General features: G+C 39.7%; 1 protein-coding gene across 1 annotated transcript; it reads left to right on the top strand.

Annotated features, from left to right (window-relative positions):
• The first annotated feature begins 24,727 nt into the window (after window positions 1-24,727).
• Window positions 24,728-26,807, top strand: LOC119913151 (hydroxycarboxylic acid receptor 2-like). Its single transcript, XM_038732485.1, has 3 exons — window positions 24,728-24,790; window positions 24,975-25,178; window positions 26,297-26,807. The coding sequence occupies exons 2-3, from the start codon at window positions 25,095-25,097 to the stop codon at window positions 26,486-26,488; spliced, it is 276 nt and encodes a 91-aa protein (XP_038588413.1). The 5' UTR covers window positions 24,728-24,790; window positions 24,975-25,094; the 3' UTR covers window positions 26,489-26,807.
• The last annotated feature ends 602 nt before the right edge of the window (window positions 26,808-27,409 follow it).

The following is a 27,409-nucleotide window of genomic DNA, read 5'->3' as shown; positions in this document are numbered from 1 at the left end:
TTCTTTACTCCTTCAAGTGCTGCACAATGTACTGCAGCTGATGTTAAAACCACTGCTGCCCTCAGTAGTTATTTTGGCACATTTGGCAGCAGCAGTCTAAAGATTCACAAGAAGCAGAGAGCAGAGGGGTTAATGATTAAAAATTTGAATCCTGATTAATACCATTAATAAATAATTAATGTGCAAAATTGAATAATGAATTCTAAAGTAGTGTATACTGCACTTTTGATTTAAATGTACTGCCATGTACACAAAAGTGCAATAACGTGGTTTGCAAACACTTTAAACAAATAAGGTTCTTTTTACCAGCAGTATTCCCGTTACACAGTAGCAATAAAATATTTCTTGTACATCTCAACTTATACATTAATGTGATCAAATATAAAACCAAAGTTATTCAACACTGTCAGGGCGTTAAAACTTTTTTCTGAGCAGGTACCAGCAGAATAAAATTTAGCAGAAACAGTCTGTGTTCAGTAGCAAATGTCCCTGTTAGAGTGAGGTGAAGTGCTGCCTCATGCACACACCTGCTGCTGAAGTTGAATTGTCTTGAACTTTGTATGCATCACGCAGCACATGGAAGACAGACTGATCCTCGCTGTTTGTGAGTTTCAGGGGTCGTATTACAGAAACTTTCTAACCAGCAGATCCTTTCCTAACTGCTTGGTAACCATGGTAATAAGGGTTAGGAAGTGATTTAGGAAAAAGGCCATTATAGATTAACAGTTCCTAAGTTAATGTTCCTTTCCTAACTTTAGATAGGAAAAGTGTTTTACAGAAGCATCCTAACTTTGTAAAATCTTAAATAAACTCTCCTGACTTTAGGAGAACTGTTAAACTGTCATAACTTTTACTTTTCCACCAGGTACCATTTGGATTTCTCGACGGAGGTTACCACCACCTCTTAGTCTTTTGACTTGAAGTTCAATGATAGTTGTTGTTTCTGCTCCATTTTCAGGGTATGTTTCATTAAAAATAACTACCAAAAACAGCGATTAAAAGCAGTTTAGCTCTGCGAGATGAGAAAAGCGTCATCTGTTGCTAGGTAACAGACACAAAAGTTGATAACCGATGTTGGATTGAGTATCTAGAATTTATAAGATCGGAAGAAGTAAGATGAGATAGGATTCCTAAAGTTAGTTAGGATTTGCTTCTGTAATACCAAATTGAGAAAAATCTTAGACTCTTCCTGTCTGAACTTAAGACAGGAACTTTCTGTAATACGGCCTCAGGATATCAACAGGAGGGAATTCACACGGCAGAGCATCCCCGCAAAACTAGATGAAGGCCTATCAGGTAAAGTTATGTAGCCTATAATTTTAATTTAAGTTAAATAGGCTAAAGCTTTGTAGCGCACAAAAGCCGTTGTCATGGTTACTACAAATAACTGCGTTGTACAGTGGTTAAAACATAAAGTAGCTTTAACTTTGTCTCCTTTAATGAGTACTTTAATCCTTTTACTGTAATAGGTTTGTCAAATGGTAACTTGCACTTCAGTGATTTTTAATGGGAGTTTTTAAAGCTCTACAAGCTCTGACATTTCAGTCCAGATTATCTGTATCGTTGTCTAAGAACATTTCACAGTCAGGGTTCCTGAGCAGCTCTCAGAGAAGACGATGAAAAATGTCCTCATGCAGGAAAACAGAGCTGCAGTGAATCCAAACAGGATCTTTTCCCCTCTGATGCAGGTCGGTGAGTGAACAACAGGGACTGAGCTCTTCAGGGTCGGACTGGGAACAAAGTCCAGCTCCGTCATCCAGAACAGACTGTTAGTGTTATAACTGCAGCTAGCAGGATGTTGAGCAGCACTGACATCAGTAACTGTTGATCAAAAATGTATTTTCATTTTTCACTCTGTTTTTTGCGTTTTTTAGTTCTTTACCCATTTAATTGTATTTACATGGATGGATGGATCCACTTGAAGGGGTGAGGGGAGGTGCCGACGGTCTGTACCACTTCCTGTAATTAACAATCAGCTGGCTGTTCCAGCATCAGGTCATATTGTTTGTCCCACAGAGCTGCTGGTCAGTCAGCCCATCTGGCATTAACCTGCCTCCAGGTGAAATCAGACGTGTGTCAACAGCTCAGGTTTATTTTACAGGAGGAATGTGTTTCTTCTGTCCAGCAGCACGTTCAGTCCACCAATCAGCAGCCAGAGAGTAACGACCAATCACTGCTCCCCACAGTAACCAGAGTGACTTCAGTCTGGATCCTCTCTTCATCACACGTCTCTACAACAGCCTTCATAAAAAGACTTGAAATCATTTAAAAACATGTTGATGATCTGACTGCAGCTGGAAAAGAGTCACAGCTGATGATCCAGCTACAGTCAGTCACATCTACCTCCAGCTTTTAGATACTTCTGGATTTATTTCATGGGAGACACATGAGGCACATTTACTCACTAATTCCCATCTGTTCCCTGAATTGGCTAATTTTCAGGAGCAGCAGGTTGGTCTGACTTATTGTCTTTGTGTTGTTCGCTGTGCAGTGACTGCATTTCAACTTCATTTGCAGGAGTTTGTTCATTCTGTCCTCCATATTTTTTAAAGATCACTAAACCACCAACACCAAGAAAAAGAAGAATCACACCAACTGGCAGACCGACTTTCAGTCCAACATTTCCCTCCTCGTCTCCTTCCTCCTTGTTTCCTCCCTCCTTGTCTCCTCCCTCCTTGTCTCCTCCCTCCTTGTGTCCAGCTGTGTGACCTGCAGAGCAGAAACAGGTGTGAGGTATCAGCTGTCAGCAGGTGAACAGAATGTCAGACATTATCTACTGTACTTTGATCACATGACTCGTAGCAGCTGTTTCCTCTAAAGTCTCATCAGCAACATCTTTCTAAAACACAAACATCTGATCTGTGATGTTTCTCAGCTCAACTACCAGGAAGCAGCTTCACCTGAGAGACAAAGAGACACTCTGAGCTCAACACGCTGACCTGAGAGACAAAGAGACACTCTGAGCTCTACACGCTGACCTGAGAGACAAAGAGACACTCTGAGCTCTACACGCTCACCTGAGAGACAAAGAGACACTCTGAGCTCTACACGCTCACCTGAGAGACAAAGAGACACTCTGAGCTCTACACGCTCACCTGAGAGACAAAGAGACACTCTGAGCTCTACAGGTTTCCCTGAGAGACAAAGAGACACTCTGAGCTCTACACACTCACCTGAGAGACAAAGAGACACTCTGAGCTCTACACGCTCACCTGAGAGACAAAGAGACACTCTGAGCTCTACACGCTCACCTGAGAGACAAAGAGACACTCTGAGCTCTACACGCTCACCTGAGAGACAAAGAGACACTCTGAGCTCTACACGTTTCCCTGAGAGACAAAGAGACATTCTGAGCTCTACACGTTTCCCTGAGAGACAAAGAGACACTCTGAGCTCTACACGCTCACCTTAGAGACAAAGAGACACTCTGAGCTCTACACACTCACCTGAGAGACAAAGAGACACTCTGAGCTCTACACGCTCACCTGAGAGACAAAGAGACACTTTGAGCTCTACACGCTCACCTGAGAGACACTCTGAGCTCTACACGCTGACCTGAGAGACAAAGAGACACTCTGAGCTCTACACACTCACCTGAGAGACAAAGAGACACTTTGAGCTCTACACGCTCACCTGAGAGACAAAGAGACACTCTGAGCTCTACATGCTCACCTGAGAGACAAAGAGACACTCTGAGCTCTACACGCTGACCTGAGAGACAAAGAGACACTCTGAGCTCTACACGCTCACCTGAGAGACAAAGAGACACTCTGAGCTCTACACCCTCACCTGAGAGACAAAGAGACACTCTGAGCTCGACACGCTCACCTGAGAGACAAAGAGACACTCTGAGTTCTACACGCTGACCTGAGAGACAAAGAGACACTCTGAGCTCTACACGCTCACCTGAGAGACAAAGAGACACTCTGAGCTCTACACGCTCACCTTAGAGACAAAGAGACACTCTGAGCTCTACACACTCACCTGAGAGACAAAGAGACACTCTGAGCTCTACACGCTCACCTGAGAGACAAAGAGACACTTTGAGCTCTACATGCTCACCTGAGAGACACTCTGAGCTCTACACGCTGACCTGAGAGACAAAGAGACACTCTCAGCTCTACACACTCACCTGAGAGACAAAGAGACACTCTGAGCTCTACACGCTCACCTGAGAGACAAAGAGACACTCTGAGCTCTATACGCTCACCTGAGAGACAAAGAGACACTCTGAGCTCTACACGCTCACCTGAGAGACAAAGAGACACTCTGAGCTCTACACACTCACCTGAGAGACAAAGAGACACTCTGAGCTCTACACACTCACCTGAGAGACAAAGAGACACTCTGAGCTCTACACGCTCACCTGAGAGACAAAGAGACACTCTGAGCTCTACACACTCACCTGGCTCTGTCACTGTCAGACTGATGTTGCTGATGAGTTCAGCTTTCCCTGTCTTGTTTCCCTCTTTAACCCGACACTCATATGTTCCAGCGTCGTTGATGTTGACGTTCTTCAGAATAACAGAAGCGTCTCCGTCCTTCATCTCTGGATTTCTCAGCTCCACTCGACCACGATAAGATTCATGCTGGTAGTTTTTGGTAGTAGAAGACATAAATATCTGACTTCAGGTCAGGTCTGTTCCACTTTATCACTGTGATGGTAGCACCTCTGTGACCCCGACAGGGAAGAGTGGCGTCCTCTCCAGGCTTCACCTTCAGCTCCTGTGGCTCTGAACAGAAAGAGAAAAGCCTCCAGTCAGGACTTGTAATGTTTCCTGTTGTTCAAACATCTTTTGATAAATTTTATTAACATAATCAAAGGTAATATTTCAATCATCTACCTGTTGATCAACTTCTCACCTTTTCTTTAAAAAACTTCAGTGCTACAAATCGTCAACAATTATGAGGTCCATTGTCACGTCTGTTTTTATTTCTGATATCTGTTAGTTTATTCATGGTATTGGAGGGGGTAGCTCAGGGATTGTGACCTTTTTTATCCAAACAAGAAAGTCCAATATAAAAATGTAGGACAATGTAGAAATTAAGTGGACCCTTGGGAGGCTGGAGGGAGCATGGGTCCAAGGTTTTGTTTAAAATAATAAATAGTGGGAAATTGTTGTTGAGATATGTACGCAGAGTGGATTCAGTTATATTGGGACAGTTTTTGGAATTTATTGTGATCTCGTTTTTGTAATAAACTTTTAAAGTAACCCAACATATGATACATTTCTGAATTCTTCAAGATGTCTACCTTCTTTATGTGTAGAAATATAGTGTGTATGATATTTTGACTAAGGATGGTTCCCCATTTTGTTGTAGCCGACACAAAACTCGTCAGTAAAATGTTTGCTAATTTTAATTGAAATTATATAAATGACTGATGGTACTTAATATTATGTGTTAGTCTATGATGGCTTTCTACTCACAATGTCGGGGATTAGCATCATTAACATTTTACTCTAACTTAAAAGTTTCCTGACGGCTACGTCTCTGTGGTTCTGTGTCGACAAATATGTGAGTTCCCCCTTTGCATCAGGTTATATGAATCCACAATTACACCATACATGTTTGTATTTATGGCCACAGTAGATCAGTTTGTCATATTAAAGCTGAAGCATTGCCTATGACTAGTTTTTTTGAGATCAACTTCGTGTCTCCACATCTCTATGTGAAGATACTTGAATTATATCATGTTACTTTACTTGTGCTTTCACAGCACACCAACTTTGACTTACACTTCTCAGGGAAAAAGGTTTAATGCTATTTTCGGAGCAACTGTGGCTCAGGAGGGAAGGTTGGCGGTTCAATCCCTGGCTCCTTCAGGCTGCATGTCGAAGTGTCCTTGGGGAAGATACTGAAGTGAATGCACCATTGATGTAGTGGCTTTGAGTGGTTGAAAAGACTAGAAAGGCGCTATACAAGTACGGAGTATTTTCTCATGCTGTCTCTGAATTCAACGTAGAATTAAATTAATAATTAGTAAATTGTGAGACTACTAAAATACATACAAAAAATGAAAACAAGTGAGCACATAAATTAATAGCGTGGTCAAATGAAAAATTGCTAGAATTTCAAGTGTTGGTGGTTGATAAGTTAAAAGTTAGAGAGCAAAGATCAAAATGTCTGTGGTCTGGGCAATTGCACTACTCACAAAATCTTCTGTCAAAACAACTGAAGTAGGTTTTCAGTCTGTCTTTAGGTGGTGAACTCAAGCACCAAACAGTCACATTACTTTTGTATATGTACTGCTGTCAGTGAGTGCATCAAATCTGCTATCTATCACAATGTTGTACTCAAAATTAAGTAATTGTATTGATTGTAATTGTACAAATTTTAACATGTAGTAATATATTATTTTCACTGGCATAAAGTCACAGTTGAAAGTTAAAACTCAGCAGTTTCCAGTTTTCAGTGCTTTAGGCTCCAGACTGCTTTCTGTCTGTGCTGCCTTCACTCGTAACTCTGTCCTGTCTGCAATAATCTTCTGATATCCAGGTTTTAAAACTGGAGATTTTAGTAATGTATTGATTTTTGCAGTAACGCAGTAATGTAACACATTACTAAAAGAAAATCTGTAGTATTATACCCGTTACACTCTCAGTAACGCTTGTTACAACACATTTTAACCTGCAATTAAGTGGTGTTTAGTTTTCTTTATAATTCACTAACACAGACAAACATTTCAGCAGCAGAAAAACAAAAGTAGTGTAAAGCATAACAACACACACACACACTCTTACCTTGACACAGAACAAAGATCCATGAACATGCGAACAAAACCACAAGTGGAGCTGATGTTAAAGCAGCCGTGACAGACTGAGGTGCAGCAGCTGGTTAAACTGAAACCAAACTGAGTTCTTCTTCCTGCTCTTTAGGTTTTGTTCACAACAGACTGCCCATATGATAATTAACAGTGGTAATCTCTCACCAGTGGAATGTCATGTTGAGTCAGACATTTGTTTATTGAGAGAGGGCCACAGAAGGTGGACACAATAACATGAACACTGCTATAATGTGTGTCTTTATATAAATAGAAAATAGAAAATCCCCCTCTCACCCCTTGCGGGCTGGTATGTGTCATCCTCAAGCTCGGGTCCCCGGGAGTTTGAGGGTTCTGCGCAGTATCTTAGCTGTTCTTAGGACTGCACTCTTCTGGACAGAGACTCTGATGTTTTACCTGGAATCTGCTGGAGCCACTCTCCCAGTTTGGGGGTCACAGCCCCCAGTGCTCCGATCACCACTGGCACCACTGTTGCTCTTACTTTCCACATTTTTTCTAGCTCCTCTTTCAGCCCTTGGTATTTATGCCATCCGAAACCAATTAGGGCGGAGTGTGGGTCGTTAAACCCTCCAATCAGTGGCGGCTGTTGAAAAATATTTTAGGTGGGATTGTGCCATATCCAGTTAGTGTCAGTCCCAATACAATTTAACACAAACAGCAGGATACCAGTACTGTGAAATAGTCAGAAATTATTTAATGCCAATATTATATTAATATACAAAAACATAAACAGTGAACATAAACAGAGAAAGTGGCATGAAAAGAAAACACTCAAGTAAAGTACAAATAGGCTACGTCTAATTTGTACTTCAGTACAGTAGGCCTACTTAAGTTACTGTCCACCACTGGAAATAACCGCATCTTAACATTTCAGAGCTGCCCATAAACTATACATACATGTATGTGTATGTGCATCTGTATCACAACCACCGCCGAAATGTACATAATAATAACAATAATAATTTTCCCCCTGCATCCTTTTCACTCTGCTCATTGCACTCCTGCACTATTGTCTCAATCTGTTTGTTTTTGTTCATAGTGTGTGTGTGTGTGTGTATATATATATATTTGTGTTTTCTATACTCCAGCCTGTGTTATTATTGTCTTATTGCATAAATAAGCACATCGTGAGCATTGTTCAGAGTCAAATTCCTCGTATGTGTACACATACCTGACAATAAGGCTGATTCTGATTCATCTTACCTCTGTTGTACTTCTTATCGATGTACCACACACAAGCACAAGCACCGACTGACAATGGATGAACATATCAAGATGTCTCATCTGCCTGAATCACAGGATATTCTGCATTTTTTTACTTCCTCCAGAATGTAATCTGTAAGAATGGACAACACACAGTCCGAAAGTTCGTTTTGCACAGTCTTCGGGGTGCCTTTGAAAGTTCCACATTCATCATTGTCTGACCGACTGACTGTGCTTGGGGCAGATCCTGGGGGCGAGTTGAATCTCAAAACGTTTTGGATTGGGTAACACCCTGAGACCCACCAAACGGGAGCCAACATACCTTGAAGCCCGTTACACAAAGTTGCTCAACACTGCAAGGAAACATGTCGTTCAATACAAAAATGTTGCAAAACGTTTTGATATTCAACTCGCCCCTACTGTTGTGCACTAACCGGAAATGACTATAGCAAGATTGCGCAATTCCCCAAGCACAGAGGCCGCCTGCAGAGCTCCAAAATAACAACCATAATGTTGTTATCATCTCTTAATTTAATTTAAACTGCCCAAATGTGATGACAGAATAACAGCAGTACGAACATTTTAACTATCTTCCAGCTGTGTTTTCTCTGCCATTGTTGCTGCAGCGGTCTGTGTGACTGAGAGCAGAGGGCTCCGCGCGCGGACAGCTGGCCGGCCTCTAGCTCCTCCCGCGGGTCTGCAGCTCTTCTTTCAGAAAGGTCACAAAGGGTTAACAACACGGACGTGCCTCAGCCAATCAGAGCGCGCCGGTCAGACGCTGGGTGACACTGTGGGGAGAGGAGCTGCTTCTGAACGACGTAGCTCAGATTCAACAGTGAAATAACTTTAGTGACTTGTTTTAAGACTGCAGGTGTGTGAGGTCCTGTTCACGGAAACCTGCCGGATGACAGAGAGAAATCCCCGAATCGGTGAGTCGCGGTGAAACAAAATAATTGAATGTTGCGTCATGAGATGCTAAGCTAGTGCTAAGCTAGCGCTAAGCTAGTGCTAAGCTAGCAGGTTCTGTTGTAGACCTCAACTAAAGTTAATCTGTTTGACAACTCAACGGAGAGAGTATAAACATGTCGGAGACAGACGCTCCCGGTACCGGGGGGCAGTGGTGCTCTGGGCGAAATTATTGATGGAAATTTATTATTATTTTATTTCGCCGTTTTAACTCCGAAACCAGCCGATATTGTTGCTCCGAGTCTGAGCGGGCGCCATCTTGATTATTGCGCTGTCGTCTTTTTCTGCAGAGAGGAAACATGTCGCTTGAGAACACGCGGTGTTTTTCGTCTTTTTGTGGCCGATCCGTTGGAGATATGTAGACATGTAGGGTATCAAATTAAAGGTCTGCTCAAGCCCCATCACTGTAAAGCATGGGAGTGCTTTTGGTGACAGGAATGTTGATGAATACTCCTGTTTTCAACTTTTTAACAGTAAATATTGCCAAAATATGGACATTCGCCTGGCAATTTGAAAATGTTGTATGAAAACTGTTGTATTTTAGTTTATTTTCATCAGATTTACAGTTACAATTGCAGTCTAGGTGTATTAAATGATATTCAGTTGCATTAACAGCTTCCTCATGATGGTTTTGATGCTTTATTGTATTAAAATATAGTTAGTTTTTTTTACGAGATGAAGATAAAAATAACAGATTTTTTCTTTATTGCATTGTAAAATAAATATATTAATATACAATGGATTTATATTCCTTAGCTTCTGACTTTACAAAGGAGACCAGAATTATGCTCTAGGCCAAATGGTTGATTAATTTCCTGATTAATTTTGGGTATGTTATTTTAGGCGTCTTTTCTGGAAAATGGTGCCTGTTTTCAACAGGTTAATTGCACAGTGTTTGAGGCTAATGTTAACTTAAGTTATGTTTTGTCAGACATTGTATTTCATTGTTCATGGTGAATTTGTTGCAGTTGCACTGCGTGGTTTTATTTTCTGCAACGTTGTTGCTTTTTTTTTTTTAAACTAAAAACTTTATTTTACTCAGTAATTAATTTGATGTAAAAGGTACATTTAAGAAATGTTTGTTCCATTTGCAATATGTGTGTATATTTTGGTTACAGTTAAAGGAATGAACACTTCAGAAACACATTTGAAGAGGCTATTGACTAATGAACTATTCTGGCCGTGTCTGACTGCAGGCCAGGTTTTTTTACCTTAGTTAAAATTGATGGCGAGCCAACCCAGATGAGACCAGAAGATCCCTGGGTTGAAGACCCCTGAAGTGAGAAACTCTGAGCCAAGGACTACTGATCTTACCCCTCACCTGCTACAGCGGTAGGACAACCAGCACCACTTTTACACTCAACTTCCAGCACCACTTGCACAACCCCACACTTAGGACTCTATTTTTTATTTTATTTTGCACTTGGACAATTACCTTCCTCCTCCTGTTTGGAAACGCATCCCTGGTTTCTGCAGAAGTGAGTATTCTCACGGTTTATATGATGTATTATGATGTCCTGGTTATTGTGATTTTGGCGATCATAGAGTGAAAAGTGATTTTTAACTTGTGAAGTGACAGTATTGAAACAGGTATTGTTTAATGTGGTCATCCACCGGATGTGAATATTGAGGATTGATAGTTTGAGTTAATGATAATAGAGTGCACTAGGTAAGAAAATAAGAGAAATAGTTGAGAATTGACCAGCTAAAAAATAGAAGTAGTTAAAAGAGCTCAGTGGTTTAAACCTTACAGAACCGGCCCCATCGGACCAGTCCGTTTGAAACTTACTGGCCCTCCTTCCAAAAGTTATTTATCAGTGTTACAACAAAACCAAAGACTTATAAGTTATGTTCTGCTGCTAACATCGGTTATTAAATACATCCTGGATATAAAAAACCTAAACTAAAATGATAAAAAATAAAAAAGTTAACAAAACAATTTACTTTTAAAACAAAACGGACTCAAACATGATGTGCTCTTTCTCCTGCTGACTGCCATTTAATAATGAAAACCAAATGTACACAGAGCAGTGGATGCAAGTCACCTCTATCCTGATTGACAGGTTGCCATGGTAGCGACCTGTCAATCACAAGGTAGTCCCGCCCAAAAGCATTTGCTGTATTATCGTCTATTTTCCCCTTAAAGCCCCCTCCAGCCAGTTTTAACTGCCGTTTTTGGTTAACGTTCTTTCTCAAATGGAGAATAAGGGTGTGGTTTGTAGTCGGACGTAATCAATTACCATGACAACCAAAACTGGCCGGCTGGAGTCTTCACTTACGATATGCTGTGTTAATTACTGTAGTCATACGTCACAACCCCGTTTTAACAACTAAGCAACTTTTGCAACTTTGAGCACAAAATTAAACTATTTGTAAAAAACACTCTGGAGGTGCTTTAAACGGGACCATAATTTACTAAATGAACATCATGCTGTGTTGAAGACTTGAAAGTAGCGGATGAGACCATAAACTCAGTAGGAAAGTGTTTACTGAGGTAATAAATAAGCTGAGAAGTATGTTTTTAATCACTGTCTTCACTGAATAATTGAATAAAAGGAGGTTTTCCCACATGATGGCAGCAGTTTTTGTTAAACGGTGAAGAAGTGTCCCCTGGTGCTTCCTGCTCTTTACATATTTAATCTCCTCTGTTTGCGTCCCTTCTCGTACGTTCATGTGTCAAATGGAAAAACCAGAGAGGAAAATGAAAGCACGAGAGTCCCGGCGGCTGTTTTCACAGAGACGAGTGATGCAGATTGATTCATATGCTGACAGATTACCAGCAGTCGCAGGATGCTGCTCCAGCTTGAATTCAAACAAGATCGCTGAGGGAGTTATTTTACAGCTAAAGCCTCTCCGCAGTCTCTATAGGAGGCAGTAGGAACGAGAATTTCAGCTTTACAGGAATAAGGATTTCCATAAATTATAGGCCTACAAGTATAATTTTGAGGTACTTGTACGTCACTTGAATATTTCCTTGTTGTTCTACTTTGTTCTATAAAATATTTTGGAGGCAATATCTACTGCATTTGACTGCTGTATTACTACATTTACTTAATATATCTGAATACTTTTCCCGCCACTGGTTATACTTTTATCTTTTCAATTAATTGACGAAGCAGTTGTTGTACAGTATGGTTGAAAATGCCGAATGACCCCTGTTGTATTTTGTGACATCCCACTAAAAGTTTTTAAATTCATATAAAGAGAAGCAGCAAATCCTCAACTGAAACCAGAGAATGTCTGACATTTGTAGGCTGCTTGATTAATAAGTTAAACGATTGATCAGTTATCATACCTGTAGACTGGAATATCTTACTAGACTGTTTCAGCTTCATTGAGAAATATCCTGTAAAACTCCTTTGATAAATGTCTAAAAGCACTTGAGAGGACACATGCTCATTTTTCAGAAATTAAAGGCAAAAGGTAAAAAATTATATAAAAAAAGAGATAAATGTAGTGAAGGAAAAAAAACAACAAACACAATGTCCCTCTGAGCTCTAAAGAAAAAAAAAAGAAAGAAACAAGTCTGAGAAACAGAACCTGGACTGAATGTCCTTTAAATAAAACTGTCGGTGCCTTTAAAACAGCTCTGACACGCACGACCCAGAACTGCGCACATGCATGGACTTAAAGTCAGAGAGCATCTGCCGGTAAACAGGCTGTAAAACTATTTCACCTCCTGCAGGAGCACGAGACAGAAAAACAGAAGGAGGGGAGGAGCAGAGAGGGAATTAGCTTACCAGTAGAGAAGAGACAGCCCATCGAATCGCTCCGCGTCCCGAGGAAGAAATGGCATCGCAAGACGGTCTGAGACCAAAAAAACAAGCGCACACCACTCTCACACACAAACACACGTGCAGAGCGCTACACCGCCATGAGACGGCAGCGGGAGGGTCGGAGGGGGAGAGGAGGAGCAGAGGGTTCAGACCTGGTTGGTGTGTGCGACTGGAGGGAGGAGGAAAGTGATGGAAATCCCCCCCTGGACAGGGAGAGACACACGCTTACCTTTACCCACTAATCAATGCTGATACCCGTCCGTCTCACACACACACACACAACGTAAGCGCACACAAAGAAAATGTCAGATGAGAAGGGAAGAGTTAAGGGTCTGTATTCGTTTTACTGCGCATGCAGTGGTGAATGCGCAGTAAAAGTATAACTGGCCGGGAAAAACACTTCTTTAACCTTATTTTGGGGCAAAGTTGTTTAAACTCTTTGAGCGATTATCAGATTTTAATGCTGATTCTGTTGATGTAGTTTTTGCGTCCCAGTGACCAGTATAAGGGCAGTTCTGGCTCTCTCCCTGTTCCTTTAGACAGGAGCCTCGTGTCAGTCAAAATAGCTGCCCGGAGGCGTTGCCAAGATGGCGGCTGAGCGGCTTTCTTATTACTTCTTATTAGGCCTCAGAAAGCACGTTTGCGTACACATGGGCATACAGACACTCCACGCAACTGTGAAACTTCTGCCTTTGATCAGCACCACAAAATGTTCTTATATCTTCTATTATTATTTTATTTATCAATTAAATATTTATTTTGTTGTTTTACCTTCAAGAATTAGTTTGATTACAACGTTAATATTATTTTAGTGGATTTGAGTACGTATTTGGGCTTTTGTTTTGAAGGTACTGGACAGCTCGGCAGATTAATCTCATTACATTTAGCACCGATTTTTAAATCTGTAAAAACTCAACATACAGTGGGTACGGAAAGTATTCAGACCCCTTTAAATTTTTCACTCTTTGTTTCATTGCAGCCATTTTCCAAAAATCAAAAAAGTTCATTTTATTTCTCAGTAATGTACACTCAGCACCCCATCTTGACAGAAAAAAACAGAAATGTAGAAATTTTTGCAAATTTATTAAAGAAAAACTGAAATATCACATGGTCATAAGTATTCAGACCCTTTGCCGTGACACTCATATTTAACTCAGGTGCTGTCTATTTCTTCTGATCATCCTTGAGATGGTTCTACACCTTCATTTGAGTCCAGCTGTGTTTGATTATACTGATTGGACTTGATTAGGAAAGCCACACACCTGTCTATATAAGACCTTACAGCTCACAGTGCATGTCAGAGCAAATGAGAATCATGAGGTCAAAGGAACTGCCTGAAGAGCTCAGAGACAGAATCGTGGCAAGGCACAGATCTGGCCAAGGTTACAAAAAAATTTCTGCTGCACTTAAGGTTCCTAAGAGCACAGTGGCCTCCATAATCCTCAAATGGAAGACGTTTGGGACGACCAGAACCCTTCCTAGAGCTGGCCGTCCGGCCAAACTGAGCTATCGGGGGAGAAGAGCCTCGGTGAGAGAGGTAAAGAAGAACCCAAAGGTCACTGTGGCTGAGCTCCAGAGATGCAGTCGGGAGATGGGAGAAAGTTGTAGTACGTCAACCATCACTGCAGCAATCCACCAGTCGGGGCTTTATGGCAGAGTGGCCCGACGGAAGCCTCTCCTCAGTGCAAGACACATGAAAGCCCGCATGGAGTTTGCTAAAAAACACCTGAAGGACTCCAAGATGGTGATAAATAAGATCCTCTGGTCTGATGAGACCAAGATAGAACTTTTTGGCCTTAATTCTAAGCAGTATGTGTGGAGAAAACCAGGCACTGCTCATCACCTGTCCAATACAGTCTCAACAGTGAAGCATGGTGGTGGCAGCATCATGCTGTGGGGGTGTTTTTCAGCTGCAGGGACAGGACGACTGGTTGCAATCGAGGGAAAGATGAATACGGCCAAGTACAGGGATATCCTGGACGAAAACCTTTTCCAGAGTGCTCTGGACCTCAGACTGGGCCGAAGGTTTACCTTCCAACAAGACAATGACCCTAAGCACACCGCTAAAATAACGAAGGAGTGGCTTCACAACAACTCCGTGGCTGTTCTTGAATGGCCCAGCCAGAGCCCTGACTTAAACCCAATTGAGCATCTCTGGAGAGACCTGAAAATGGCTGTCCACCAACGTTTACCATCCAACCTGACAGAACTGGAGAGGATCTGCAAGGAGGAATGGCAGAGGATACCCAAATCCAGATGTGAAAAACTTGTTGCATCTTTCCCAAAACGACTCATGGCTGTATTAGATCAAAAGGGTGCTTCTACTAAATACTGAGCAAAGGGTCTGAATACTTATGACCATGTGATATTTCAGTTTTTCTTTTTTAATATATTTGCAAAAATTTCTACATTTCTGTTCAAGATGGGGTGCTGAGTGTACATTACTGAGAAATAAAATGAACTTTTTTGATTTTTGGAAAATGGCTGCAATGAAACAAAGAGTGAAAAATTTAAAGGGGTCTGAATACCAGGAGTAGTCTTTATTAAATAAAGATATTAAAAAGAGGATCATACAGTGGGTACGGAAAGTAAAGTTTTTATTATACGTGTCTCCTTATATGTTTGTATACTGTTCTGTATACGTATGTCCATGTAAACAGTAAATGAACGCACAATCAGTCACTGCTCACTCCTCCCTTTGCTAGCGAGCAGGAAAAGCTACAATGGCCGACATGCTCTGCTGGCTCTTAATTGTGCTAAATAACATGTGTGGTCCTCAAATTTAATTTTGGGTTACTGTTGAAACATGACGGCGCAACATGGTGACTTTCATGTAAGGGTGACCCGCAGTGTATGTAGATAGAAATGTCTCATTCAAGGCAGCGGTTGCATAACGCTTTAGGCAACGCATCCACCCAACACTAGTGTATTGCACGCTTTTGAATGTGCTGCCATATACACATGCAATAACTTAAGGTTTGCAAACGCTTTTCTAAAAGAGGCTACAGCCACATGACAAAAAAAGAGGCTACAGCCACATGACAAAAAGAAAGTTAAAAAGTGATTTATTAAGTAATTTCATTGAAAAACTACATATAGCCCTTTTAAACTTAAATTCACATCAGATCAATAATTTAAGCTTATAAACATGATAATTATTAATCAAACCCTTCAGTAGTTGGATCAAGTAGCTCTTGAACAGCGTGCTCTGTTGGGAATGCTCCGTGTAGACCATCTACAAACAGCAGGTGTCTTTTTCCTGCAGATTACTGCAGGATCTTTTCACAATAACTTGATTTTAATATTAGTCACCAGTACAAAGATTAAAGGACAAAATGGAGAATGTAAAGACTTTTAATATTACCTTCGTGTACACATCTCCAGGCCTCTGAGGACCATGGATGTTCTCTAGTCTTCATTTCAAACTAAATAAATAAATATAAAAAGGGACAGCATAAGATTCATGAAAGTACTGTAATGAATAAATCTCATTATAACAAAGATAAATGGAGAACTCACGGGATTCAAACCCGTGTCTCTCTCAACAGAGCACATTCACATGCTCGGCCACTTACTGCACTGAGCTATTAAGACCTTGAAACCAGTTGTGGCCAGGGGAATCATAATAGTGGTAAATTGATTAAACCTATTTTACTAAATATCTTGTAATTGCTAATAGTTCTTATATTTTTTTTTAGTTATGGCCTATATTTATAGGCTAAATAAAACAATTAGGTTATTTCCAGTATGACTATAATATGAAAATCCTAAATAATTTAGCATAATAATGTCACTTAATATTGGTCACAACTGACACATTTAGGAAGAATATGACAACGTTTTGTCAGTTTCCTGCTGTGAAAGTCAGACAAACACACCTGGAAACATGTTAGTTTGAACTATGTTGGTTCACAATGTGGCTGTGGCACGTAGGATTAAAGAGTGATGATCCCTGCAGTGTGATATGACACAGAAGGCCTAAAATTAATCAACATCCATGTTACGAACCTCAGATTGAAGCCCAGGGGGAGGAGGTAAGTACAATTAATAATTTGTTCCAGGGCAGAACTAGGAAACAGGAGTAAGGTAAAAAGAAAAGGGGATTTATTTAAAATATAAAGTGTCTTTAAATGCACAACAAACAGAAAACGACTCCCAAAAGGGAAGCAATCGACAAAGGTCCTTTTTAAAGGTAACTAAGGTATTGGATAAACACAAAAGTAGTGATGGCAAACTGGCACACAAAAGCACACAGAGTGAACAAAAAATAGTTCCCACATTCAGAACAATGCAAATTTTGTCATTGTGACGCTTTCCTTGCGTGAGTACATTCGCTGCAAGTGTTCACACACAATGCAGGCAATTTTAACGTGAATAAACACAATTTGCCATTAATATAACTGTATCAACCCAAAGTTAACATTTTGCTGTGATTAAATTGCAATAAACAGATCAAACTGATGCCGAAATAACTACAACATGATGCAAATTTGTTTAACATATGAATTCATGCTTTATCAGGTCTGTTAGCAAGACAGCAGGACAACAACTTCTAAAATGTTTGTTTTCTGAATGGAGTTCGGATCGATCAGGGCTATGCTATGCTAACTTGGTCACAGTAAAGTACAGTGATAGTTACATACACACCAGGAACGCACCGGGTAGTTCAACCTCCTCGCTTTCTTTTCTCCCAGCTATGTCCAGTTTTGTCTGGTTTTTACATAAATATGAAGTTGTAGTCCAACAGCTAACAACGCGAACAACACTGGAACCGGACATGCACGGAACCTAGCGGCTGAGCAGCTCAAGTGAAGATAAATCAACATTGTAATCCTGAAAACTACAGTAAAAAGCTAATTTAATAAAAGCAGTTAACTCTGAGCTCCTCCCTCGAGAAAACGGCGTAGTTGTGAGCAATGTCCAGTCCGACCACAGGTGTTTATTTGTCCGAAAGCTGGAGCGCTGTTCCCTGCTCTCCATACAACGCTCTGAAGCTGTCGGTGACGTACGGACAATCTCAACGTTGATAGGCTATCGCAACACAGCGAGTTGAAAATATTCAACTGGCGAATTACTTCGCCAAATGCCACATGCTCGCCGCAGACTCCAAACACTTGGTAACAACGGTTTCTTTCACTGTAGACCACCATACTCTCACCTACAGCAGAGTCCTTCTCCAGCCCTATACTTTCCACTGATAGATGGCTGCAGCATTGGGGGCGGGCCAAGGTCTGCTTAGGGCAGATATGGAAACACAACATCCCAAATACACAAACGGCGCTCGGGTCATAACAGTCCAATACTGACTCTCACTCCGAACTAAACAGAAATGTTTGCAGCCCTGCTACAGCTGTTATTTCATTTACACCTACAGAAGAGCTACTAAGCAGCATCACGCAGAACACTGAACAGAATTATGTTCTTTGCAACATAATCCTCACAGCCTGTCCACACAACAGCTATATATGTCGATGATGCAGCAGATTATTACAACCTATATTTAGGCGTTTTAGTCTGTGAGTAGAAGTGGCAGAATAAGTCAAGTGACCTGGTATAAAGAGCGACAAAGTCCGTGTAAGGAGATGGTAAGGTAGAAGGATAAGTCAAGTAAACTCAGGACTTTAACTCGGGAGACTGAGGTTCAAGCCCAGTGTGAAAGAAAGTCAAAGTTGACATGTTAGAACTTAAATAACATTGAGGCACGTTACTTACATAATGCACATATTTTTATCCAAACGACCATCTTTTCCAAAGCAATCTACTAACATTTCACAAACGTCATGTAACTTACACAACATAGGCCACTGAAGGTCCGGTAAGCCTGTCGCTGGACTGCTACTTGCCATATTTATAGAGACGGTCAAATATGTCATACTTTCCAAAAGTCTTGTGTTGTACTTTCCAACGGACATTTGTTGTTTTGGAAAATGGTCTTTTATGTAAATGTGAGACACTTAATTGACCTATTTTGTTGTTTAGGTACGTGTTTAGTCCTCACAATACAACATATTATGATGTAGATGTCAGAGAATTAGATGAAATTACATTTGATTTAGTTTCTTGAAACCTCATATAGAAGACCGCTAAATCCATTAACTGAAAAGGGAAACTTGACATTTCTACATGGGAAGGATTTTTGAGAAATGCTCAAATGAATGTTCCTCCACTCAGCAGAGTTTCTTCCTTTTGAGTTGGAGCTTTACTTTTGAGAATATTTAATATGTTAAATTGTGATTTTATATCAAGACTAACGCATCTTATTGTGTGTCAGAGGAAACTTCAGAGAACAACAGAATAGCATTAAACTATAATGTAGTAGCATGTTGTCACTTAGAGAAAACCCCAACATGAGCTCTGGAAAATGACAATATGCTGATGCCTAACACATGACAGCAACAGCGGTAAACTTTTGATTTCAAAACTTACTTTTTGTGCATTTGTACCCAGAAAGGAAAACTTTTCTAAATGTCAATCATTGTTTGACAAGCACTTCCCCAACAATGACGCATCAAAGATGATTGCATGCCAACACATGTCTGTGTCAGCTAATTACTTACATGTTAATGATAATTAACATGTTAGTTGAATGTTGGTCTTTATTATTGTTATAATTAGCTGCTAATAATGTTCCTGGTATTTTACCCGTTATTAAAATGCTATTCTTTATGATCGCTAAAGTTAGCAGCTAATGTTTCTGATATTTTGCATGTTGGCTTAATGTTGGGCTTCATTATGGTTATAATTAACAACTAGTCTTATTAAAGTTAGCAGCTAATGTTACTGATATTTGACATCGTGGCACAATGCTAGTCTATGTGATCGCTAAAGTTAGCAGCTAATGTTACTGATATTTTATGTTAGCCCAATGCTAGTCTTCTGGATTACTAAACATAGCAGCTAATGTTACTGATATTTGACATCTTGACACAATGCCACTCTTTGATTACTAAACGTAGCAGCTAATGTACCTCATATTTTATTTGTTAGCACAATGCTAGTCTACGTGATCGCTGAAGTTATTTGCCAATGGTAATTGCTAATGTTACTGATATTTTACATGTTAGCACAATGCTAGTATTTATGATCGCTAAAGTTAGAAGCTAATGTTTGTGATTTTTTACGTTTTAGCTGAATGTCAGTCTTTTTTACGACTAAAATTAGCAGCTAATGTTCCTGATATTTTATGTTGGCACAATGCTAGTCTTCTCGATTACTAAACATAGCAGCTAATGTTACTGATATTTTACATGTTATCCTAATGTAAGCCTTTTTTATGACTAAAGTTAGCAGCTAATGTTACTTATATTTGACATCTTGGCACAATGCCAGTCTTTTTGATTACTAAACATAGCAGCTAATATTACTGATATTTTATATGTTAGCACCATGCTATTCTTTATGGTCAGTAAAGTTAGCAGCTAATGTTACTGATGTTTTACATGTTGGCACAATGCATGTCTTTGATTGCTAAATTTAGCAGCTAATATTTGATATTTTAAATGTTAGCCTAATCTCATCCATTTTCATGATTAAGGTTAGCAGCTAATGTTACTCATTTTATTTGTTAACACAATGCTAGTCTATGTGTGATTGTTAAAAATACCTGCTAATGTTACTGATATTTACATGTTAGCTAAACACTAGTCTGTATAACTAGTGGTTTTCAGGTAATATACTGGTGCAGTAACGGCTCTGGGACAACAATCACGTTGAAAGAGAGAGCTTCAAACGGTTGCAGATGACAATGACAGTCCACCATATCTTTGCATTACCATACATGTTGTTTCCACATTCAGACTTAGAAGCACATGAAGACACCAACGTCAGAAGAATGAATTCACAACTCGGGAAATGGGACCATCCCAGGGGCTCATTTTATTTGTTAGCACAATGCTAGTCTTTATGGTCAGTAAATTCAGCAGCTAATGTTACTGATATTTGACATCTTGGCACAATGTCAGTCTTTTTGATTACTAAACGTAGTAGCTAATGAAACTCATATTTTATTTTTTGGCACAATGCTAGTCTACGTGATCGCTGAAGTTACTTGCCAATGGTAATTGCTAATGTTACTGAAATTTGACATCTTGGCACAATGCCAGTCTTTATCATTGCTAAAGTTAGCAGCTAATGTTACTGATATTTTATGTTAGTACAATGCTAGTCTTTGATCGCTAAAGTTAGAAGCTAATGTTTGTGATATTTTACATTTTAGCTAAACACTAGTCTTTATAACTAGTGGTTTTCAGGTAATATACTGGTGCAGTAAAAACTCTGGGACCAAAATCACTTAGAAAGAGAAAGCTTCAAACGGTTGCAGATGACAATGACAGTCCACTCCATCTTTGCAGTAACATCCATGTTGTTTTCACATTCAGACTTAAAAGTACGTGAAGACACCAACGTTGAATGAAAAGAATGAACTCACAACTCGGGAAATGGGACCATCCCAGGAGCACGTGAATACTGCATTAGTCTCTATGACAAAATTAGCAGCTAATGTTAGTGCTATTTTGCATGTTGGCTTAATGTTGGGCGTCATTATGGCTATAATTAACAATTAGTCTTATTAAAGTTAGCAGCTAATGTTGCTCATTTTATTCTTTAGCACAATGCTAGTCTTTATGGTCAGTAAATTCAGCAGCTAATGTTACTGATATTTGACATCTTGGCACAATGCCAGTCTTTTTGATTACTAAACGTAGCAGCTAATGTTACTGATATTTTATGTTAGCACAATGCTAGTCTGCTGGATTGCTAAACGTAGCAGCTAATGTTAATGATATTTAACATGTTAGCTAAACACTAGTCTGTATAACTAGTGGTTTTCAGGTAATATACTGGTGCAGTAACAGCTCTCGGACAACAATCACATTGAAAGAGAAAGCTTCAAACGGTTGCAGATGACAATGACAGTCCACCCCATCTTTGCAGTAACATCCATGTTGTTTCCACATTCAGACTTAGAAGCACATGAAGACACCAACGTCGGAAGAATGAACTCACAACTCGGGAAATGGGACCATCCCAGGGGCACGTGAATACTGCATTAGTCTTAAAGACAAAAGTTAGCTGCTAATTTTGCTCATTTTATTTGTTGCACAATGCTAGTCTTTATGGTCAGTAAATTCAGCAGCTAATGTTACGGATATTTGACATCTTGGCACAATGTCAGTCTTTTTGATTACTAAACGTAGTAGCTAATGAAACTCATTTTATTTGTTGGCACAATGCTAGTCTACGTGATCGCTGAAGTTATTTGCCAATGGTAATTGCAAATGTTACTGATATTTTACATGTTGGCACAATGCTAGTATTTATGATCGCTAAATTAAGAAGCTAATGTTTGTGATCTTTTTTTACATTTTAGCCTTTTTTATGATTGAAGTTAGCAGCTAATGTTCCTGATATTTTATGTTAGTACAATGCTAGTCTCTCAGACTCTTTCAGATGATAATGACAATCCACCATATCTTTTCATTACCATACATGTTGTTTCCAAATTCAGACTTAAAAGCACATGAAGACACCAACTTCGGAAGAACGAAATTCACAACTCGGGAAATGGGATCCCAGGAGCACGTGAATGATGCATTGGTCTTTAGGATGATTAAAGTTAGCAGCTAATGTTACTGATATCTTATTTATTAATGTCAGCCTTTTTCATGACTAAATTTAGTCGCTAATGTCGCTAATATTTTACATGTTACCACAATGCTAGTATTTATGATCGCTAAAGTTAGCAGCTAATGTTACTGATATTTTACATGTTAGCACAATGCAAGTATTTATGTTCGCTAAATTTAGAAGCTAATGTTTGTGATTTTTTACGTTTTAGCTAAATGTTAGCCTTTCTCATGACTGAAGTTAGCAGCTAATGTTACTGATATTTTATGTTAGCACAATGCTAGTCTTCTGGATTACTAAACATAGCAGCTAATGTTGCTGATATTTGACATCTTGGCACAATACTAGTCTTTTTTGATTACTAAACTTAGCAGCTAATGTTACTGATATTTTATGTTAGCACAATGCTAGTCTTCTGGATTACTAAACATAGCAGCTAATGTTGCTGATATTTGACATCTTGGCACAATACTAGTCTTTTTTGATTACTAAACTTAGCAGCTAATGTTACTGATATTTTATGTTGGCACAATGCCAGTCTTTATGATTACCAAACGTAGCAGCTAATGTAACTCATATTTTATTTGTTGGCACAATGCTAGTCTATGTGATCGCTGAAGTTACTTGCCAATGGTAATTGCTAATGTTACTGATATTTTACATGTTGGTACAATGCTAGTATTTATGATCGCTAAAGTTAGAAGCTAATGTTTGTGATTTTTTTTTTTGACATTTTAGCTGAATGTTAGCCTTTCTTATGACTGAAGTTAACAGCTAATGTTGCTGATATTTGACATACTAGCCTAATGTAAGCCTTTTTTATAACTAGTGTTAGCAGCTGATGTTACTTATATTTGACAACTTGGCACGATGCCAGTCTTTTTGATTACTAAACATAGCGGCTAATATTACTGATATTTTATATGTTAGCACCATGCTAGTCTTTGATTGCTAAATTTAGCAGCTAATATTTGTGATATTTTAAATGTTAGCCTAATCTCAGCCTTTTTCATGATTAATGTTAGCAGCTAATGTTACTCATGTTTTATTTAACACAATGCTAGTCTGCGATTGCTGAAGTTACCTGCTAATGTTACTGATATTTTACTTGTTAGATGAATGTTGGTCTTTATGATCACTAAAGTTAGCAGCTAATGTTTGTGATTTTTTTACATTTTAGCTGAATGTTAGCCTTTCTTATGCGTAAAGTAAGCAGCTAATGTTCCTGATATTTTACATCCTAGCACAGTGCCAGTCTTTTTAATGGCTAAATACAACAGCTAATGGTACTCATATTTTACATGTTAGCCAAATGGTGTATTTTCTTTATTTTTTTTTTTACATATTTGCTGGAAAATTAACACTAACCACATCAGGTTCTGTGAGGACAGTATCACAGGCATGAACAGGCCAGCAGGAGGCTGGACCCCCTTCCTCACACTGTCTCTTCCCTCCACACCCCTTCTGCCGCCCCCCTCTCACCTCCACTCCCCCCTCCCGTCCACCACAGTCATCATAACCAGCTAGATGAGACCCTGTCCCCAAAAAGGGATGTTCCAGCCACCTCTCAAACTTCAGGCCTGTGGCACTAACATCACCTTTAATCGAGATTTTCGAGAGACTGGTTCTGCAGCACCTCAGGCCCCTGGTACGCAACTGCCTGGACCCTCTGCAGGGTGGACGATGCCATCATCTCCCTACTTTACAGTGCCCGACACTCACCTGGAGAAGCCACACATCAATGTGAGGATCATGTTCTTCTACTTATCCAGTGCTTTTGTCACCGTCCAGCCTCTCTGGCTGGCTGAGAAGCTCTGTGATGCAGGTGGATCAGGACCTGGTGGCCTGGATTACAGGCCGCAGTATGTCAGGATGCATGGATGCATGGCTGCCTGTCAGGCTTTGTGGTGAGCAACACTGGCACATCCCAAGGAACTGAAATGTTACCGTTTCTCTTCAGTCTACACTTATGACTTTTGCTTCAACTCTGAAATGAGCCACCTCCAGAAGTTTTCAGATGATTCCTTCGTCTGCTGTATCACTAATGACAGCGAGGAGGAGTACAGAGACCTAATTGAGAGCTTCATTGGATGGTGTGACACCGTTTCTTAATGTTAGTGTTTATTATTGCTAAAGTTAGCAGCTAATGTAAGGCTACGTTCAGACTGCAGGCCTTAATGCTCAATTCCAATTTTTTCCCAGTTCCCCTCTTTTTTGACAGTTCATATAATTGCTTAAATGTGGCCCATATCAGACTCCAGTGTGAACTGTCCGCAGCCTGAATCAAGTTCTCGCCACGTGTTTTGCACAGAATGCTTTATTATCTGACCTTTGGAGTGAAACTGCTCTGTTTTGTGTTTTTACACAGATTTCATTCTTCAGAAAAAAGGAAGAAGGTGAAAGGAGGATTTCCTAAATCTCAAAACATTCCTTGGTGTGGGCATACAGATTTTCATACTTATTCACCCACCAAACCCACAACTTTTAATAGCAGCATCTTAAAATAATCTCATATTTAGTGTCTTCCCAAAATTTGATTAATTTATTTTGGTTATAAAAAAAATTTAAATTTAGAATTTAACATAGTTGCCCTGTGGATCTTCTGCTTTAAACTGAAGGCCTGGAATCCCAACAACTTGTTCCTCTTCAACCTGGTCATTGCTGACTTCCTGGCTCTGGTGAGTCTGCCACTGAGGATCGATGCCTTGCTCAGGGGCCACTGGGTGTTTGGAGATGGCATGTGCCGGATCCTCGTAATGTTTTCCAACTGCTCGGCCAGCATCGCACTCATGACTGTGGTGGCAATTTACCACTACTTCAAGGTGAGAAAATTAGTACACTTTGTATTATGTTTTGTTCACTTTGACCATGTTCACACACAGACCCTCCATATTACAATTTCATACCAAAACTTTATACACAATATATTGATTGGCTTTTTAGTAGTTTTGAGTTATAGTTTTCTATTTGATTAAAAAATGGTGTGATGCAAATTTTAGTAACTTTGTGACAAACACCAGTAAATTACAAGCTACAAAGAGCTGACTGCACAATATACACCTCTCTCCTGAGTCAACTGTACCTGATTGTCAGTTGTTGCCATTGAGTGTGTAAATCGAGTCAGCAAAAAAGCAGAGAAGTGGAAATTGTAACCTAAAAGTACAGGGGAAACGGCTGAAATAGTAACCTGAAAGTACTGGAAAAACAGCTGAAATAGTTAGCTAAAACTCAACAGTTGAAATGTCCAGTTACGAATGGAAACTTGGCCAAACCTAATCCAGTGTAAAAAGAAAATATTGTAACAATATCCACTTTTCTATAATAGTGAAGAATAACATTCAAATTAAAGTAACTAAAAATGAACACATTTGGAACAGAACAGCTTTTTAAAAAAAAAAACAAAAAACGTGAGTTTTTCATCAAATCATTAATTCCAAGGTCCAACAATGAACATTCACTAACCATCCAACAAAGGTTGAGGGTCAAGGGCATCTGGACTTGGTGAAGAAAAATTAGAAGATGTTTCTCCCTTGACCTCAACCGTTGTTGGATAACTATGAACTGGATGACTGAGAACCTTTACAGACAACATTCACGAACTAATTCTGTTTAATGGGTGAAAGTTTAGTGCAGGTGTGTTAATGCACAGCATATCTCAGTGCATGTCACCTCTTAAAGTGTGACTAAATAAAGATCTTAAGAGACTAAAATATTTCTTTTTCACAGTGTAACAATTACAAAGTGATCAAATTAAATCCAGTACATTAGTTGATGTAGTAGTTAAAAAGCTTATTTAAATATCCATGAAAGAGAATATCCATTGTCTGGCAAAGGTTGGTGGTACAGAAGCTATAAACGAAGCACCACTGACAGTAGGTCTTTGACATATTTTTGCTCTAAATTCTGTAAAATTACTCATCATCCTGTCCCCTCATTCCAGGTAGTTTACTACCAGTTCAACCTGATCCTGACGGTGCTTAAGTTCATCATCCCAATGGCCATGCTGCTGTTTTGCCCCATCCGTATCTCCAGCTTCCTGAAGCAGTGCACGATGGGAAAAGCAGACAAGGTGCGAAAGGCGATGCAAGTGTGTGTCGTCATCGCCCTAGTGTTCGGGGATGATAGCGGATGATAGCGAGAACACAACATCCTCATCAGGAGATCAGTCGATCACCCAGCAGGAGCTGAAATCCCTGAGAGCAGAGAGAGGAAGTGAAGCCACATAATAAGCTCTTTCTTGATTATAATGACCTGATCCAGCAGCGCTGTCTGATCCTGTCCTAATTACCTTTTTGTAGTATATTGAGTTAAGTCTTTGGTTTGTGTTTGTTGGTTGATGCTGTTAACAGTTTTCTCAACATATGTGAACTGTGTAAACACAGTACCATTTCAATGATTATAATAATAAATAAAAAGCAATAACTCAAACCTAGGTGGGTCAACAAATTACAGCCGGGGATTTTAATTGTATTTCTTTGTTGACCCCCTAAAATTTCCTGTCAAGTTCAGAAATTTTGAAAACTCCAATGTCTTACAGTGTACTCTGTTCTTTGTGGTTCCACTAGTCCTTCAATATAAAAAAACATTTACATCCTGTAATATTTGGAAACTCTACCACAACTAGAAAGTTCTGTGGGTTTGAGCTGCGAGTCCAGCAGTCAGAAGTTAAAGATGGGCAGATTCACAGAGAAAATGCTGCTTGTTGTTCAAACATACCACAAGCAGCATTTTTAGGCTTTAATTACACTGTAAATGCTCCTCTTCTCATGAGGTCACTGTAGATGGTGATGGATAATGGCTTAATACACTCTGAGCTTTACCCTGAGACCTGAGTTGACTGAGCCTGAGATGGGAAACTCCAGTTTTCGGTTCCAGAACAGCCAATCAGAATAAGTTCAGTCGACTTAGAGTATGTTGGACCTGATGGAAGCACATGCAAGGGGATGAAAAAACCCCGTCAAAAATGAAGTTCCAATACTACTATTTACTATGGCAACGGGTAAAAAAAAAAAAAAAAAAAGAGCAGAGCCTCTATTTTATTCCAGTGGAGATA

Source organism: Micropterus salmoides, unplaced genomic scaffold (genome assembly GCF_014851395.1).
Source record: "Micropterus salmoides isolate LMB-PRFRI ecotype aquatic unplaced genomic scaffold, ASM1485139v1 Ms_hic_scaffold_2, whole genome shotgun sequence".
NCBI classification, from domain to species: domain Eukaryota; kingdom Metazoa; phylum Chordata; class Actinopteri; order Centrarchiformes; family Centrarchidae; genus Micropterus; species Micropterus salmoides.
This window is presented reverse-complemented; position numbering and strand designations above follow the sequence as displayed.

What these genes read in the sequence shown, in the direction of transcription:
- LOC119913151 (XM_038732485.1), top strand. Translation starts at nt 25,095, where the DNA reads ATGTGCCGGATCCTCGTAATGTTTTCCAACTGCTCGGCCAGCATCGCA. An exon ending in CAATTTACCACTACTTCAAG is followed by an intron (nt 25,179 to 26,296) that starts GTGAGAAAATTA and finishes CCCTCATTCCAG; the next exon opens with GTAGTTTACTACCAGTTCAA.